General features: G+C 41.9%; 2 protein-coding genes across 5 annotated transcripts; one reads left to right on the forward strand and one right to left on the reverse strand.

Moving 5' to 3' along the window:
- Positions 1-1,227: 1,227 nt before the first annotated feature.
- LOC134181193 (PIN2/TERF1-interacting telomerase inhibitor 1-like) lies at positions 1,228-9,054 on the reverse strand. 4 transcript variants are annotated; one of them, XM_062648420.1, is made up of 6 exons: positions 8,962-9,054; positions 5,999-6,121; positions 5,065-5,171; positions 3,112-3,202; positions 1,556-1,616; positions 1,228-1,489 (listed from the first exon to the last, which is right to left on the reverse strand). In XM_062648420.1, the coding sequence occupies exons 1-6, from the start codon at positions 9,026-9,028 to the stop codon at positions 1,360-1,362; spliced, it is 579 nt and encodes a 192-aa protein (XP_062504404.1). In that variant the 5' UTR covers positions 9,029-9,054; the 3' UTR covers positions 1,228-1,359. The 4 variants fall into 4 exon arrangements, with proteins under 4 accessions (XP_062504404.1, XP_062504403.1, XP_062504406.1 ...); XM_062648419.1 differs by having other exon boundaries at positions 1,556-1,619; XM_062648422.1 differs by lacking the exon at positions 3,112-3,202 and having other exon boundaries at positions 5,076-5,171.
- A 74-nt stretch (positions 9,055-9,128) lies between these two features.
- On the forward strand, positions 9,129-13,808 carry LOC134181527 (serine/threonine-protein kinase PLK1-like). Its single transcript, XM_062648801.1, has 3 exons — positions 9,129-9,299; positions 9,379-9,486; positions 13,665-13,808. The coding sequence occupies exons 1-3, from the start codon at positions 9,198-9,200 to the stop codon at positions 13,806-13,808; spliced, it is 354 nt and encodes a 117-aa protein (XP_062504785.1). The 5' UTR covers positions 9,129-9,197.
- The last annotated feature ends 5,212 nt before the right edge of the window (positions 13,809-19,020 follow it).

Consider the following 19,020-nt stretch of genomic DNA (forward strand, 5'->3'; position numbering starts at 1 on the left):
GTAATAACGCCCTAATCGTATAGAAAAGAAACACTTTTTTCTGGACGTATACTAGGGCATGAACGTTATTTTGGTCCTAGGCATATCTAGACATGGTCACAAAATGCTGTCGTTTGGCCAATCATCATCTAAATACTTGAAGACAGAAATACCACAAAAAAGGCTTGCAGTTATCCATTGGCAAGATCAAACGTACTGGTATCCGTAAAGCATCAGCATACATGCAAAAACTAAACACTATACACACGTGCATGGTCGGCCTGAAGCCTGTCAACAGCATCAGGGTCGGTAATTGCAGCGAAGACACGATAGCAGTAAGCACTTTCACTCAACACTGACACCAGCTCATCAAACGTCAAACGCACACAGACGGAGACAAATGTTCTACGGACCCAGTTTGTTTTGTCTGCGCATGCGTATCCTGGGCTTATACTTGGGCATGGGCGTTTTTTCGGGCTGAAAATTCTGACCTGTCGCACATGGGCGTATATACGGGCATGGGCATTATTTCAGTATGGGTGTTATTACGGGCGAATACGGTACCTAACCAGAAATTAGGACTGGTCATGTCTCCTCAGGAATTTATGGTTGCTCTTCGTATGTGGCTTGGCATTTCTGTGTTTCCATCTCCTCCTTTGTCCGTTAGGTGTCTTTGTGGTACTGTCATCGATCCACATGGAGATCATGTCTTGGGTTGTGGTCATGGCTTACTAAGAAATAAAAGGCATGACACACTTTGTGACGTTATTTTCAACACAGTTCTTGTTGACAACCACGACTGCAAAAAGGAGCAACGGTGCAACAGCCACAACAATGCCAGATCAGGAGATGTGTTTCATCCTGACTTCCTGCAGGGCCGAGCTGCATATTTTGATGTGACTGTTAGGAATTCCCTACAGGCATCATATCTCCTAGAATCAGCCACCCAACCACGAGCAGCAGATGCTGGAGGAGACTCCGAGAAGATTGATTGCACAGTATGAAGATGAAGTTAACGCAGCTGGATGTGATTTCTATCCTCTAGCTGTAGAGACACTGGGAGTTCGGTCTCTAGTAATTATAGCAAGAAGAACTGTTTTAACTACAGGGACAACGGTATCTAAAGCTATCCAGCATTTACTGAAACAACTTTCTTTTAGTTTTTGGCGGTAAAATGCTAAACTGATCTTGGACAGACTAGCCATCTGTAATGTTGACAATGTTATGTGGGAGTATGTGTGATTTGTTTGCTCACTGTTAGTGGGTAAACTATAAAAAAATTAATATATATCTTTTTTATCTATTTATCTATATATCTGTCTGTCTGTCTGTCTGTCTGACTAACTGCCTCTTTACTCGTCTGAATTCCTACCTGTCATTTCAACAACAACAAAAAATATCCTTTACCGATTCACATGACATCTCCTTGACTCTTCTTCTCCCCAGTATGCTATCCACATCATGTGAAGATGCAAGCGACAAGTCTTTGCCCTGTGTAAATCTCTTATAACTACTCAGCAATCACAAAGACAACTGATTAATACAAATCATGTTGAAACACACTTAACACACTGACTGAATCCGTTTCCTGCTAGATGATGACAACTGCTGTAATGACACTTTGCTTGCGGTCCTTTCTTCTAACAAACAAACATCAAATTGTGTACCTAATATACAGCTATCAAATCACAACAATTTACTTAAAGAAACATAATTAAGAGTGTAGAAGCATGATTTTGCAACAATAGATAGTCCTGCTTCTAATTCCTCACAAAGACAATAATTGTTGATGATATTGCAAGTGCTCAACGTATAATCTGACTTTGTATTGCTGGCAAGAAGATTTTAGTTGTCGTATCTATTAATGGTCATATCATCTATTGGCCCCCGTTCAACGCTAGTACATAAACTGATAATACCTAGCTGCTGCTTTCAACAGCTTTCTTCTGCTATTCTAACAGAAATATTTACTTTGCATATATGTAAATGTGGTGCTTTAAACCTAAAAGGCTTTCCATTTCTTAGCACTGACAAAAGTGGCCCATGTACCAGAAAAAGCACAAGAATACAGCATGAATACTATCGATCCAATGTCTAGTCTCGTGCAAATCAGTACACAAAATTATTTCAAAACAATGATTGTGTTTGTTATTCCCTACTCTGTGCAAATCTGCAGCAAGAACCTACACTAGTTGTGTGTGTGTGTGTGCTCGTGTGCGTGCATGTGTGTCCTGGATATAGCATGGTGGCACCCTGAATTCACTAAAGGTGTGTGTTTGCCTGTCTAAAGTCACTCAATAACGCCGTTGAAGTGAAAGAGTGTTAATTAAAGAACAGAGGAGCAAAGCCCTCAAACCCAAGACAAACTCCAGCAGCAGAAGTCATCGTGGTCAACTCAAAACAATTCCATTTTCCATCAATGATCAGTGGAGTTTCCAGGAATAGGATTGTCGTGCACACCGGGAAAGACCACCCTTCAAACCCCCAAATTTCGACGTCTGCTGGTCGTCCCAACTGTCGGTCTACCAGTGGGTACTCGTTTCCTTGTCAAAGTGAGTGTATAGGTGGCACACCGGACATTCACTTTAATCTCTTCATTTGCAGAACTCTTTTTCACAATGTCTCAATCACTTACACGAGTTTGATCGTGACAGAGGGAAGGAAAGTCGTCAACTTGACTACAAGCAACGATCACAGAATAGTGTGTGTGTGTGTGTGTGTGTGTGTGTGTGTGTGTGTGTGTGTGTGTGTGTGTGTGTACACTGACGGTTGAACCACAATGTGCTTTTATTTATTGTAGTAACCAACTTGACAAGTACAATAAAATACCAGCCAACATAACATACAAAATCTAAAATGGCTAATGCTTGTCACCATGTAAAAATATGCTGCCTGAGTCGAACAAACTGGGGCAACCTGACATGCTGACATAATGGATAGAACCAAGTTTCTTCCATCATTTGACCAAAATGCATTTATGGACGTCATTAAAACCGATGTAATTACATCAACCAATGCTTGTCATGCCTGTACGTATGTAAGTGCGGATGCTACAGACACGCAAGACGAAAACAAATCCATGTTTGAATACTGTAAACCAAGAAATATTCAATAGTGTAAAATTTCTGATACCTCCTGAATATTCCATTTCGGTAGTGATCAAATTTCGGTACATTGAAGTCGTCGAATGCTTGAAACTCCTATGTCGATGCACAGAATATCTCTAGAGTAGCGAGCAAGTAGACATTACGCAATTGTGCTCAGCACAGCTGGTGTGTACAGCACAGCAGTTCCTGTACTACTAGTAGTAGATAAATGCCGACATCACAAATTTGACGTTACTATAGTATTTCCCACCCAACTATCCGATTGGGGCAACCAATTATCCGGTTGGGGAACCAATTATCCGATTGGGGCTACCAATTATCCGATCTCGCTCTGGGCAACCAGTACACTTCTCGAATGACACTTTCATCTTGTGTCGTTGCTTAGTTGCTCAGTGCTTTGGGTCACAGTCAAAACTCTCTCTTATGCAGATTGATAGAATGGTGGGAAACGCTAGGACAAGCTATTACACATGCGAATGTGATGATCCAGCTGCAGCGCCACACAACTGAACAGCTCTGCTGTCTTTCTTTTCGCATCAATCTCATTGAATCTCATTGACTTGAGAGAAAGGACCATTGCACCACCAACACTCTCAGCTTCACACCCTTATAATCCGATTCTCAGAATCTGAAACAAATTCACTAGCAATCATGAGCTGGAGAATCTAGAGCTACTTAGCTAGATGTAACATGTACTTTACCAACGTGTGTTTGATACCGTGGTTGTAATTAATTCTGCTGAGTTCTACAGTACATATCCTGAGATAATCCTCTCTAATCTTGCTTGCATGTGCAGCTTTAGCGGTGAGTACATGCTAGCTAAAAAGCGTGTTGAGGCATAAAGCACCTGTTACATCCTCTAGTGCATCAGGACACAAATCTAACAGAAATTGCCGTCTTGTTGTGACCCTCGCTGCAACAACTGCAACTGCGCCGCAATTTCTCTGTGTGGTAATCCGCGGCGATAACTAATTACCAGAGAATTACTGATGGCTTTTCCTCCTCAATTAATTTAATTGATAGCAAAAACAAGGATTGCTCTGTTTACTGGTGCAGCAGCAACGGCGACAACATCCGTAGTATGCGCTTTATATTATCCCTCTAAACAGCGCTTCTATAACTACACTGCTCCTAATTAAACCACGAGTCGGATAATTGGTTGTCCCAATCGGATAATTGATTGGCTGAGTCAGATAATTGGTTGCTCCAACCAGATAATTGGTTGTCTGAAGCGGATAATTGGTTGCCCCAATCAGATAATTGGTTGACTGAGTTGGATATTTGGTTGCCCCAACCAGATAACTGCACGGGAAATACTGTAGTAGGTGAGTGTGAGTGCGCATGCTACTACATATTACATGCGTGTTGTTAAATTGCCCAGCTCTAGCAAGTGTGCAGGATGACAAGCCTTCTGAAAAGGCTAGGGAAGGCAAATCCAACTCTAAGAAGCGAGTTACCAATACCAAGAACTGCCACACATCCAGACCCTGACCTACCCCAACTTGAGAAGACAGAAATTGACGCGGCGGTATGCACCGCAGCAAGCTAGAGCAAAAGAATTTGTTTACAGTATCGGCAATACAGCTCTAAACTGCGTGCAAGTATGGCGAGGTACGCTGACTTGCATAGGCTGCAAGCAGCCTCAAGGCACTTTTCATCCAAGTTAGAATATAAAGTCCCGTATACAACGGTACCATGTTCCCGGACATTGTTGCTGGCTCCACAAATTTAGGTAGAGATTTATTTCGGTACCTCATAAGTATAAGTCATACCGAAATTACCGAAAATAAATTACCAAAAATAAATCAGCACCAAAAATTTCTTGGTTTACAGTAGTATAAACATGCAATCCAAAGATGTTGTTCAGTTGGCATGTTGAAAACAACACATCAAATGCACTACATGCCCCAGAAAGCCCCTGAATCTCTCTGGGAATATCCCCAGTAAATTCAGTGTTGATCTCTAATTGAATTCTAACATTGTTTACACCTGTGGTTGATGAAGTGTTCAGCGTAGCCAGCAGGTCATCAAAGGCAGCTTGATTTTCCAACCAATTGTCTTCATGTTTATGCTTTGCGCCAACTCCTTCGCAACACAACACAACATATAGATATAACTAAGGTTAAAGTTACTAGAAAAACAAGTCTGAAAACAACATGACACTGCATTGCTGTAGCTCAATTTGTGCTTAATTAAGTTAATCAAAATTCATTCCATCAGTAACAGTAAAATCTACACAAGAAAACAAGTTGAATATCCGATTTGACATTCTTTCAATATAACTTAATTCTTGTTACACATGCGACGTGCATAGCACAATTTTATTACCCTGCTTGGTCTTACATAGGTATTGCTTGTCATTGTTATTAATTAAGCAATAGTTAAATTTTGCATGCAAAGATACCACACTAAGGCAAAGTCTACGACTACATAGACCATTTGTTGTTATTCTGTGACTACCCCTTAATTAGTGTGTGCTCTAAAGGCTGATTCACACTGAGCACGTTATGCAAGACCTGTAATATCCAATTAAACATACAACGCAGCAACAACATGGCGACATGTAGGGAAGCGCACGCAGATGTGTCCTCCGTACCTGTGACAACTTTCTGCCGTCCCTGAAGGAGCTGCCAGCGAAAGCAAACAAATGTTTTCCTCTTCAAAACCTAACACAATTGATTCGTCAAGACAATTCACGCAAATTCTTGCCGGATATGGCGGACAAATTGTCGAGGCTAATTACACTCATGTGCCCACGTGACTTACTAATCATAGTTAGCGGTGTGAACAAGCTTTCGCTAATGTTGGCCTAATCATAGTTAGCCTAATCATAGTTAGTCTAGATGTCGGTGTGAACACATCAACTATTTAACAATTACGTTATTCTGATTTAAAAATCAGAAAAATCTTACCAAGATTAGTTGTTTTCTTCTTCACCGTTACTACAGCAACAGATCCATCTTCTTGTAGTCCTAGACCCTTCCCTTCTTTCCATCCCATTTTCTCAAGCATGCGGTACCCAAACTTTGACTTGTCTGTGCAGCAAACAATAAAAATGTTGACAAACAATTAAACACAAAGACATGCAGACACACATAAGTTACTCATCATAAGAAGCAACAAATATACAGACAAACAGCTAAACCAAAAATTAAAGGTGCCCGCTCACAATATCACGCGCACATGCAGACACACCAACAAAAACTTGAAATAGTGCCTTTAGCCACACATTTACCATTTACCAGTTTGAGATAGCTTGCTGTTAAACAACAAAGCAATTTCTCAATCTTTTTTCTTGTTGCACGTGACTCGAAAATGGGTCTGGAACTTCGAGGCTAGTACTATCATGCATGATGCACGATCCGCATTGTCAGTGGCATCCGGCACCTCTCCATGGCTATTTTCACACTCCGAGTTTCGGATGCCATCATGTTAGTACGATAATGCTCTGGTTTCTACCCATTTCTGGGACACGTACAACAAGAAAACGATCGTTAGCTAAGGCGATTTGTCGTTCAACAGCAAGCTATTTCAAGATGGTAAATGTGTGAATAAAGAACCTAACAGACTTGTCGTTAGCTTTCTCAAAATGTCGAGCAAAACTGCCGTGGCAGACAAGAACGCGATTCGTCTTTCTCTTTGCACCAGGAATAAAGACTGTATGTCATAGAACATGGTACACCCTACGATGTTCACTTGCTCTGCTTCGTTATGACACAACTTGAAAATGTGGCACGTTTTCAAGTTGTGTGTGTGTGTGTGTGTGTGTGTGTGTGTGTGTGTCTGTGCTTGCCCGGTGAATCGTGAGTGGGCACCTTTAAAAGACGTACAAAGACATGACAGACACATATCTTTGTCTGCTTCCTTCAACTCCATGTCTCTTGCAAATGCTGCATTTCATGTGCATGTGCACTATACCAGTCTAATGATCCTAAGTATTTAATACCAGTTCAAGTGTAGCAACTACAGTATTCTCGTGTTAGTTTTCAAATATATGCACGAGACAGACTGACTGATAAAAAAGCAGATCAAGAGCGCATTCGATTTAGCCTCGCCCCAGACGCAGTGTGGATTGCAGCCCCCTCCCAATGCGCTTCCATTACCACTACATCTGGTATGGTACCGCCCCTTGCGGTCAGCGTTAATCATGTCCCTAAGGACATGACTAGTGTCAGTTACAAGTGTACTTTGTCGGCATAGTAGATTACAGGAAACGACTGTCGTCTGGGATCTTCACTAATTAGCGTGCAGTACGTAGGCAGCAGTCCAATACACTGCAGTAGAGGCATATGACGCATTGCAGCTTCAACTGAGAACCTGTGTACATGTTCAAAGGCGTATGATGCACTGCAAGTGCCATTTCTGATCTTCCATTTCCCTGCTACGCTCTCTAACGTAGCTGCTCTCTTACCAACACTTGACAGCGGCAATATAAAAAAGTACAGAGGCTAGAACAATGTCAAAGTCCAATCAAAACCTCAGTTCCTAGCTAATAACATTAGTATGATACGCGCTGAAGAATTTGATTACATACTTACTCCCGCCCAGAAAGGCGGTACCATACCAGAGATAGTGGTGATGGAAGCGCATCCGGGGCTGCAATCCACATATCCTCGTACCCAGGCCCTCTTGTGCACCCAGAGAAGAGGGCCTGGTACACGTAGTATTCGTATGCGTGCATAAATTAGAAGGAAATCGTGGTAATGTCTGCACGCATGCGGAACTGACGTTGTTTAGAATCTCGAGCTGATTGTGTCGAGTGCAAATACGTACGGATACAAAGGCGCGTTCGATTGGGCTCTCTCATCCTCTTCCAGAAAAGCCTCTTCCAACGAGCAGCAGAGTTGGTAGAGTTGGCTCTTTCAACTCTAACGGCAGAACTATAGAAGTTGAAAGAGCGTACGGTGTGCACACGGAGCCTCTTCTGGAAGAGCCCAATCAAACGCGCACTAGGTGATGTTCTTTGTCCACTTTTTTTGACTTAGATACCAGTCCTGGCTGTCATATGCCTGCACCCTCAATTTTCTGCTACATTGATCGAATGGACGGAGTAAAATCTGCCATCTGTTGTACAAATAGAAATTCCCAAAATAAGCTGCAACTTCTGCTGCAGTCCTTCTCGCTAAGCAAACACGGTAAACAGCCTGACTGCAGTACAACTAGACAAAGAACTCAACACTGCCACAAAACAAGGTCTAAAATCGTCTAGTTGGATCACTTGACCTTGGGTCTACATCTAGGGCTTCATCCATGCACGGAAGATGTTTGGCTGTCTGTTCGACAGTTGCGCACGACACTATTGGCTCGAGATTCTAAACAATGTCCGGTCCGCATGGGTACATAATTACCACGATTTCCTTCTAATTTATGCGCGCATGCGAATACAACGTGTACCAGGCCCTCTTCTCCGGCCACGCAAGAGGGCCTAGTACGAGGCTACAATCCACACTGCGTCTTGGGCGAGGCTACGTTCGATTGGGCTCTTCCTGCCTCTTCCATAGTCTGAAAGACACGCCCCTCTTCCAACCTACCAGCGCAGAGTTGCCTCTTTCGACTATAGCGGCAGAAGTTGGAAGAGGGGCGTGCACACGGAGCCTCTTCTGGAAGAGCCCAATCAAACGCGCCCCATGACTGACCAACGAAACAGACAGACAGTCATTCCCTTCCCCCCCCCGACTCTCAAAGCACGTGATTGCAAATTTACCTACTTTTGTAATGGTTCTGCTTTATAAAAAGGTATTGATTACAAACAGACATCTACACAGTCACACGCATAAAAACATGATATGAAAAAGACAGAACGTGACAGACAGATGGACAGATCTGTCACACACAACTACACCCACACAAACACAGAAGCTGGAACAGCACGCACCACGCGTCCACTGTGTATTCCTGGGATCGTGGCTCCATTTCTCTTTTCGTTTGCGCTCTGCAAGCATCACGTGGCACGTGTTACTCAATCTTATCCGGGATTGCACATATTGGATTCAATCGAGAATTACCCATTGTGATCGCTGATTGGTCAAAAATTTGAACCGCTCATTTTGAATCAGTTTCGCTACAATCGAGGTATAGTTTACTCGCTGCGAAGAATCGCTGGTATACTCCATGTCGTCGAAAATTAGAGCCAGCACTTTACAGGAAGAGAAAGAAGTGGTTGTAGATCCGGATAGTGGACGCCGATACTATAAAGGAAAATTTCTCGGCAAAGTGAGTGGGATGCAGCCCATCTGTTGGGCTAAATTGACTTATTATTTTATGTTTTACCTACTCTCTTTTGATTGGAAAGGGCGGCTTTGCTCGTTGCTACGAACTGACCGACGTGAAGACGAAGGATGTGTTCGCCGGAAAGATCGTGCCAAAGAGTCTTTTAGTCAAGCCACATCAACGAGAGAAGGTTAGAATGTGAATGAGATCGTTTCGCGTTGCAGTGTTGGACAATAAATTTTGACAGGGTGGTAGGTGGGACTATACTGGCTCACATTAGCGCAAAGTCCCGGCTGTTCCCGGATATTTGTGTTCCTTGATTAATTACGTTGTTTACTTAATTAAGAGTTGGGGCTGTTATTATAAATAATTTGATACGCTGACGCGTGTCATTATGTTTAGCTAAGTGTCATTTCTTCCTGTTTTGCTTGCTCATACTAAATATTTTGCACAGTCCAGTAAAAATGCAGTTGAAAAGTTTGCAGTGGGTGGTTGAAACCGTTACAGATTTAGAATTGACATGACATTGCTGGTCACGTGATTAGCATTTGCAGAATACAGACCTCCTACAATATGAAACTGACATAACATTATTGTATCATGTCACATGGTTTTTGACAACTCTCATTGTTCAATACAGCTGGAATGCGCTGATACCCTCCTGCTGTCACAAGGAAACATGTATACCCTTCCATTGCTATGATCAACAGCACAACACCACTGGTTTCACTAACACGCAGATGATTTGATATGCCTCTAATGAGCTACTAAACAGTAAATGCACTAGACTACATCTAACTAACAGTAAACGGTTACTGACAAAACATGCAGGTTGAGTCAACCGTCACTGTTGAATGCCAAATAAGAAGGAACATTTAGTACCCACAACTCTAATTTGAACGCTCAAAATGGAATCACTTATGGTATGGGCTAGTCTCGAATATCATTGTTATTATGCCTCTTGCCTTGGGGAGAGTGGCAGCTCATACCTTGATAAATACCTCAGGTTTGCAGTGGTAATTATCTCGGAATTATCTGCCACTCCCCTGGGGCAATAACAACAATATATCCTGGAGGTCCCCATACCATAGCTACTGTCTATTCCACTCTCCCCGCTCCCCCCCTAAGGGTGAACTCGGAAGTGAATAATGAAGTAGAGGTCACACCAGAAGTGCTCATTAGGGCACCAAGACCTGCTCCAGTTGGATCATGTCACACCAATTATCTTAAATGGTTCCAGTTGCTGATCAGTTGGTCTTATAACATAATTGGATAATAACCATTGCTCCACCTGTTTGTCTTTGATATGCACAAGTATTATTCTTCCGTTTCATTTGTAGGAAGGGCTTAGATAATTTGATAAACAGAAATGCCAAACCTAGTGGTTTCTAATGATAGGGAGATCATCCAGAGAGTCCAAAAACAGCGGAGATATTGGTGATTTTCAAAGTTCACACTTATGGGGAACCAAACAGTAGTAATTCTACTACTTTTACAGTAGAACGGAATGTAAATGATAAATATATTTTGGAATACACTGTTTGCTTACAAGACTTCAACTGGTTTTTGAAACTGTTCTGTACATGTGGAAAATGGCTGCGAAACTATTTTGTGGTAAATTATACAAGTAGAGCCTAGCTAAAATAAGGAGAAGAATGGCTTTTGCCCAGCTGACAACCAAATCAGTTACTATAGAGAATTCAAACCAAAATGGAAATGGCAAAAATTGATGAGATGCATGCTGCCGTTAGATGGTCATGCCCTCCAGCCAGATGGTTGCATCATGCATGGGTTCCTGTGCACTACACAGGAGCTATGGGCCGTGCTAAGCAATTTCCTAGAGCCTGACCAGGTACGTACTCACAAGAGCCTCGACTGTGACAACAACTGCGCATGGTGTCAGCACCCAAAGATTCACTGAGACCTTAGTGTCTGATGGACTTGGTTGCAGTCGGGGGACCTTCGTCACCCCAATCACTGATCATGCAGGTACACATTTATACTCCTGATTCGAAAGAGCTAGGCAATTGTGCATGTGTGAGTTTCTTGCTCAAGGAAATTAAAGAAACATGAACATCCATGTACGACCACCGTGGTTGCATGTGACCAAGCAACTCGTTCTGTATGCGTAGACATAGTCTGGTGGTCTCATATGCACAAGGAATGTACAAGAACATTAGGTTACTATCCACTTGACATAGCTGTACGTCATTTTGAAATCTAGGATACATGGATATTGGTGGGCTAGTCAGAGATTGGCATAGAGTGTTCTTATCTATTTAACATTTGTCATTGACATGCAGGACCGAGGTTTGCTTTAAATTTATAACTGCTTGTAGCACTCTATTTATGATCTCAATTGCTTAGCTTTACTTATTTACATTAAGTTTATATAAGTGTTAGATTTAACAACCTACAGTTAATTAATTAAGAGATGCTGCCACGCTAAATATTTCCATTTATTTTTTTCTCAAGAACGTTGCATGCTCTGACAGTAAAATACACTTATGAATTTTTTCAGATTTTTTGACAAGCATGGTCATTGACTAGTTGCCGTCTTCCGGTGAATTTGAGGTGTAGTTCTTGTGATGTTACAAGGGGAACCGAAGTTACACACGTCAACTGGAATGAACATCAAATGAACTGGAACGTCGGCATAGTGCAAGCTTTTCTAGCATTGAATCCGTGAGCATAAGTTTGCATTGCCGCAAGTCGTTGTCAGTACAAGGTTTCAATTCTTTTGAAGAAGAAATAGCAAGCGGAGAGATTGCAGAGCCAACGGCAAAAAGTGATAAATGCTTACCTTCTCAAATTAAGTCCAACTAAAAACGGTGACGTTCAGTTCAAACAATGAGTGAATTCACAATTTAGACCAGTAACCATGATTGTACTCTCCTGGCTCTCGTTTTCTGCTAGTTTGGGAAGCATCTCCAGGAAGTCGTGAATCAAACGTAGCTATACACAAGGAACACAACTTGCTATCAGGTACTGTTCTGTTTCACGATGAGTATTAGAGGAAGCAGCCACAACACAAGGTTTTATTGTTTTAACAAGAGCTACGCTGTTCACAGAGTTTCCGGTCACGTGCTTAGTAACATCACGAAAGAACAGACGTACATTGAGGTTGAGGGCAAACCCCGTTGAAAGAGGAAATAGTTGCATTTAGGCTGCTTCCTCTAATACTCACCACAAAACGAAACCGTATCTGATAGCGATTCGCCTTCCTGGTGTACAGCTACGTTTGATTTACAACATGCAGAGATGCTTCCCAATTTAAACTAGCAGAAAACGAGAGCCAGGAGATTGCAATTATGCTTACTGGTCTAAATTGTGAATTTACCCATCATTATGCATGTCACTGTTTTTAGTTGAACTTTGATCTTTTTGCTGACTCCTAGCCGTCAGCTCTGCAATCTTTCCGCTTGTTATTTTTGCATTAGAGAATTGAAACCTTGTGCTAACAACGCCTTGCTGCAATGCAACTTATACTCGCTGAGTCAATGCTGGAAAAGCTTTCATTCCAGTTGACGTGTGTAACTTCTATTTCCTTGTGACATCACAAGAACTACGCTTGTTGTAACCATTAAGACGTACGTTGAATAAAATATCTGAAAAACTTATACGTGTATTTTACTGTCAGCAACATTTCTAGTTAAAAAATTAATGCCGATAGTTAGATTTTGGATGTCATAAATTGATCTAACCCAGGTGACTGCCAAGCTCAGATGGTTGACCAACGTGAAATCCTAGTATTGGGAATTTTGAAAGCGGTGTCCAGGGCAACAATACGGAAAACAGAATTTTTAGAGAAGAAAATCTGTTCTCAATAACCACCGGGGCAGTTTGTAGGAAACTGTGGAAATTGGCAGAATTGAATTGAGTACCACAGAGTAAGCAATGTCCTGCATACTTATAAACTTAGGAGTGCAACCAGACTTGAAAACTCTTACACTTCTTGTCAGGCGTTTCTTTAGAGGTTTCTTCTTAAATCCACAGTGTAAGACCGCTGCCTGGTTGCCAAACCTGTACGTACACGGTAGTAACGCACGTTACTAATACAGCCTCTGAATATCGACCAACTTTGGGCAGTGACGTCAAATCACACACCACAATCTTGATTCTTGTTAGTGACTCATGGGCTGTAAATGAGAACAGTTTTTAAAATATTGCCCACTGGGCAATCTTTTGGCTGGATGCTGTTTCAGAAATTTCCGATAGTTTCTGTAGGTGGTTGCAAATATATTTAGATGTAGTTGAATACTGCGTGTTTGAGTGAGATATTTTACGGGTTATGACTTTTGACAGACTTGTGTAGACCATGATATTTTATTTAATTTTGTGGTGATGTCTGGCTATGTGTTATACTAGATGTCAATGGAGATATCAATTCATCGCTCTCTAAATCACCAGCATGTAGTTGGATTTCATGGCTACTTTGAAGATAGTGAGAACGTGTATGTTTTACTGGAGATCTGCAGACGCCGGGTAATTTGTGCATCACAAACTTTTTAAAGTAGTTTTGTTACATCTGTTCTTATACAAGTATGTGCATTGAAAAGTGTAAATTGATATATTGGCAGTAATGTGATAATGTGGTAATACATTAATTTTATTATTACCAGACTACTAAATTAACCTTAATTAAACAATTAGAAATCTAGTTTATCACAGTAAACAGCTACTTCCTGTATTGAAGTCAATACCTGCATAATTTATTTTTCTTAGTTGATTTATGTTAAAAATTTAATTGAGGAGAGGCAGGCTATATATATATATATATATATATATATATATATATATATATATATATATATATTCCCAGAATACCTCAAATGCGTGGGGGGTAGGCGTTGGCTATATGGACTTGTGGATGTGGTTGTTTAAACGTGGGCGTGGCCATCTGAGTGGGGTTTGCTGGCTTTGTGGTGCAGTGCTAGAGCAACATAGAGTGCTTGTGTTTGGTCTAAAATATTAGCTGTACAACATTTCTCTGCGTGGACAGAGTACAACACAAGCAAGCTATCATTAACCCGCTTTTCATTCAGGCTACTTCTTAATCTGCATACATGTTGAAAGCCTGCGCCTACCAATATTTTCCAAGCCAATACAATCATAAAATTGATTGTAATAGCTTTAGTTAGTAACTTAGCACCAGTAGACAAGTTCACTAAGCAGTCGGTGACAATTTTTCATGCTGATATCAACGCTAGAGACGTGTGCAGTGTATCAGCATGCTCGCTGGGATTTACAAGTTTTTCAAAACTGCGAACGTGTTTACACTAACCTGAGCAATGCTTTTGCTAACTTTGGCTTTCGGCCAATGCCATTCAAGCGCGTTTTGGCATCTGTAATCGGTGCATTGTCTTACATTCTGTGTAGGGTAATGCCTCCCAGATCAGCTTCCATAGGTTCCAAAAACGCCACTAGAAGAAGAGAAATTGGGCTATCACTTCAACAACACAATTCAACACATTGATGTACTTTGTCTTGCAACTTTGTATTTTCTCAACACACCAATAACGACTTCACGGCACAAACGGCTGCCGAGGGCATGACTCGCATACGGATTGGAATGTGGGCGAATACGCCACCAAATGACGTTGGTCATAACTATATTTTGGACATAGCAATCTCTATATATGTGACGTTGATTTTGGACTTTCCACAACAACAACAGGTGTTTTATTTATACAAACAAAAACCCAAGCCACTTGTCTACATAGATAGTAAGGCATGGCAGGCATAAGTCAAGGCGTGGTGGCGTTAGCCAAGGGATGGCAGGAATGGGCGTGTCCTTGTAAAATTTAGCCATGCATGGGCTGCCATGTCTTGAGATGCCTGGGGAGAACACTGTATAATATATATATATATATATACCGTATTACCTCGCTTAAAAGAGCATGCTCTTATAGCGCAAGGTTGAGCAGACTGCCCTTATACCTTGAGGTATAAGGGCATGCCCTCTCAGGCGAAGGAAGAAGCTGTTGTGGTATCCTGGTAACAAGCATGCACACAAAGCAAATACTGATCCACGTCTACTACCTAAAACAGCTAAGCAAGCATGCAACCGTTCTATGCATCTATTATCTAATGACTGTCTTCATATTATAAAGCTTCTTCATCCTAATTTTCATCCCTGTCTTCATCACTGCGTTCTTCCTCACTGCGCTCTTCCTCACTGCCATCTTCCTCATCTGTAATGCCTGTATGAGAGTCTTCTTCTTCTGCATTAACCTTTTCTTCCAGCACAGAGCGCAATTTACTGTGGAGTTCTTCTAGTCCATGACCTCTCAAATGAAAGAGTCCACACTCAAGGAATGAACGTGATATCATGTCTTCTGGTCCTTCATTCCAAGATTCTGATACCCATTCCGCAACAAGGCTGTAAGATGCTTGTTTTCTGTTTCCTGACTTTGTATATTCAACTTCTCCGGATTGTAGCCGCTCAAGCCATCCGTGTTTCATTGCTTACTTGAAAGTTTTATTCCAATGGCTGTCAGCTGGTTGAAGTAGAGGAGTCATTCCTCCTGGAATCACTGCCACTGTGGTGTTGTAGTGTCGTTTAAATGAAGCAATAGTAGTCTTCCTGGTATGGCTGCTAACACTGTCATACACCAAACAAGAGGGAGGCTTCCATATTGCACCTGCACGAGCACCCCATACCTCTCTTTTCCACGTATTCATAAGCTCGCTTGTCATGGACCCACCCTTTGCCACTTGTATAATGACATTGTTAGGAAATTTGTCTTTTGGTACATTCTTTGAGTTCTTGAAAATTATCATTGGTTTCAGTTTTCTGCCATCTTTCATTGCACAAAGAACAACAGTATGGTGCAATTTTTTGTGGCCTGTGGTTTTAGACTTAATGGTCTTTACCCCACGAAAATCATTAGTTTTTGTGTTTGGCAAATCAAATCATAGTGGGGGTTTGTCCATGTTGGTAATGTTCTTGACATCAGTTATGTTATTCTTGTGAAGCTTGACCCGGAGAAAAGAAAAGAAATGTTCAGCTAGAAGTTTTGCATTTGAAGGGATCTTCTGTCCTTGAGAAGTGACACATCTAAATGTAATATTATGTCTAACCGTAAACTTTTGCAGCCAGCCATTCGAAGCCTTGAAATTCTCAACATCTTCATCTGGGTACACTTCTTTGAACAGCTTTTTTGCCTGTGCTTTGATAAACTCACCATGTACGGTTATCCCATCTTTGCATATATCTGAAAGCCATTCCACTAATGCTGCTTCTAATTCTGGAAAATGACCTCTGACTTTGAGATATTTTTTGTCTTGAGACAACCTGCGACTCTTCCTGACAGAAACTTGACGCTCCTCACGCATCGACGAGAATTCGTCCCGTTGCTGAAGATTACTTCGCGGTACGCCGCTGTCTCTTGCTGCTCTTGATAGGTTCCCTTTGTACTCATTGTACTTTTCTATTGCAGAAACCTTTCTCTTCACCGTATACAAAATTCTAGCCTTTCTGTACTTTCAGTTTCTGTTTCAGCAACCTCCAACTCCTCCAACACCATGTGGTAAATTGCTAAACTGCGGAAGCGCTGACGTTTTGAGGTCCGGGTGTTCGAGGCTACCTCACTTATACGGGCATGCCCTTACAGTTGTAGAGTGTCGTGAACACAATTTCTGCTCAACCTCACCTATAAGAGTATGCCCTTCTAAGCGAGGTAATACGGTGTATATATAGACCCCGGATATAGTACGACAAACAGCTGATCTTGTTGTGCTCATATCTTCTGTCTATTCTCGCAATTGCATGGAACGATAAGTCATCTGGGCATTCTGAGACGTGACAATGGGCACCTACTTGAAAGTGTATCGCTCTTGGATTAGTGGCTTTGCGTCAGTCATAAGCTGCGTTGTCCATGCTCTCCCAGCAAAATTGTGTTTCATTCAGAAGAAGAGTAGGAGGAACTTTAGGATGACGAGAAACTCTGTTTACGTTGATTTCAATTCAGTCGGAGTGGGTATGTGTTGGTTTCTAGTTCTTGCTTGGATTGCCATTTTGATTCTACGTTGCGGTGAAATGCTAATCCGGGTCGTGCCGATAAATGGGTGACATCACTATCAGACAGCAATGCTACGGATACATCTACAACCGCTTCAGTTGCTTCCACAGAAGAGATCTTCACTGTCTGTTCTGTTTGTGATTATAGATCTCATAATCAACAGGCTCTTTGGCAGCATATCAATGCTAAAGATATTTCTCGTCAGACATTTCCCAAAATTGACTTTTTCACCTCACACAGGCGTCATATTTGTTGTATTTACGGCTTTGCATACAACAAAATGTGGAAAACTTGTTGCAGATCAACCGGTACGGGTCAATCTTGTTGCTGTGAGAGTTTGGAGGATCCGCATTTGTCTTCTTGGTTACAGAACCCTTATGCAACATCTGAAAGTGTGGATCTGAATTGTACTAATGAAACGTACTATTCCGCGAGTAATCTTGTCTGACAATGATCTAGCCTGGAAAGGTATGCAGGCTGCTTCAGATTTTCTTTCGGGTTCAACTGTTATTGATGAAAATGGCGTTTTTGAAGCTGTCATGGACGAAATTGTCAGTCTTCCGGTACAAAAAAACGTTGCGTTGTCAGCTCTTTGATATCCTCTCGACTAAGGAGATGGCAGTCTGATGATCTTGTTTCTTTATGGGTGGAAGCCAGAGCTGATGCAAATGCAAACCCTTCCCTGTCATGTCCAGACCAAATACAAGATTGCAGTCAAAGAAATGCACGGAAAGCTCTCAGTCATGCTCGGGAGGGCAAGTTTGGGTCTGCCATTTGTATTCTTGGATCAAATGGTTGCGCTGCACATGATGACACTTCTACACTAGAAGATCTTCATTGTCGTCATCCCTCCCATGATCTACCTCCTTGGTCAGACAATCTTCCTCCACCACTAGTTGTCCATACCGCTGCTGTGTTAGCCGGTCTTAAGTCATTTCCAAAAGGTACTTCTCCTGGTAGTTCAAAATTACGTGTGCAACACTTTCTCAATGCTATTACTGGCACCATCTCTCCATTTGCTGGGGCTTGCCTAGACCAATTGACTTACCTTATGAACAAGATGCTGTCAGGAAAACTTGACAGGAGAATTTCTCCATGGCTTTGTGGAGCTCCCCTTACTGCTTCAAGGAAGAAGTCTAGTGGTTTCAGACCAATTGCAGTAGAGGACGTATTACACCAATTAGCGAGCAAATTATGCTGTTCTGCTATCCGCCCCTCTCTGCCTGACTTTTCTTCCCTATGGCCAGGTAGGTGTTGGAATCAAAGGCGGCCTGGAGGCAGCAGTTCATGGTGTACGGAAAATTCTTGAAGACTGTGGCCATGACAAGGAGCTATGCTGTGTAAAAGTGGATATGAAGAATGCTTTCAATGAGTGTCACAGAGTGTCCTTTTTACAACGAGTTCAGAAAGACTTTCCTGAAGTACCCGCTTGGGTTCAGTGGTGTTATCATTGTGCTGGAGAGCTTAGATTTGGACAGCATCATATTGCTTCCACTGCAAGTGTTCAACAGGGCGATCTTCTGGGACCTTTCTTGTTTTCCTTGGTGTTTGCAAATCTACTTGACAATATTGGTGATGTTCCAGGTATAATCACACAGCTTTGGTACCTGGATGATGGGACATTTGTTGATTCAAGACACGCTGCCTCTACCTTTTTGAATTCTTTGGATCAAAATGGTCCCGCCTTTGGAATTCACCTC

This window comes from Corticium candelabrum, chromosome 6, assembly GCF_963422355.1.
Source record: "Corticium candelabrum chromosome 6, ooCorCand1.1, whole genome shotgun sequence".
Taxonomy (NCBI): Eukaryota; Metazoa; Porifera; class Homoscleromorpha; order Homosclerophorida; family Plakinidae; genus Corticium; species Corticium candelabrum.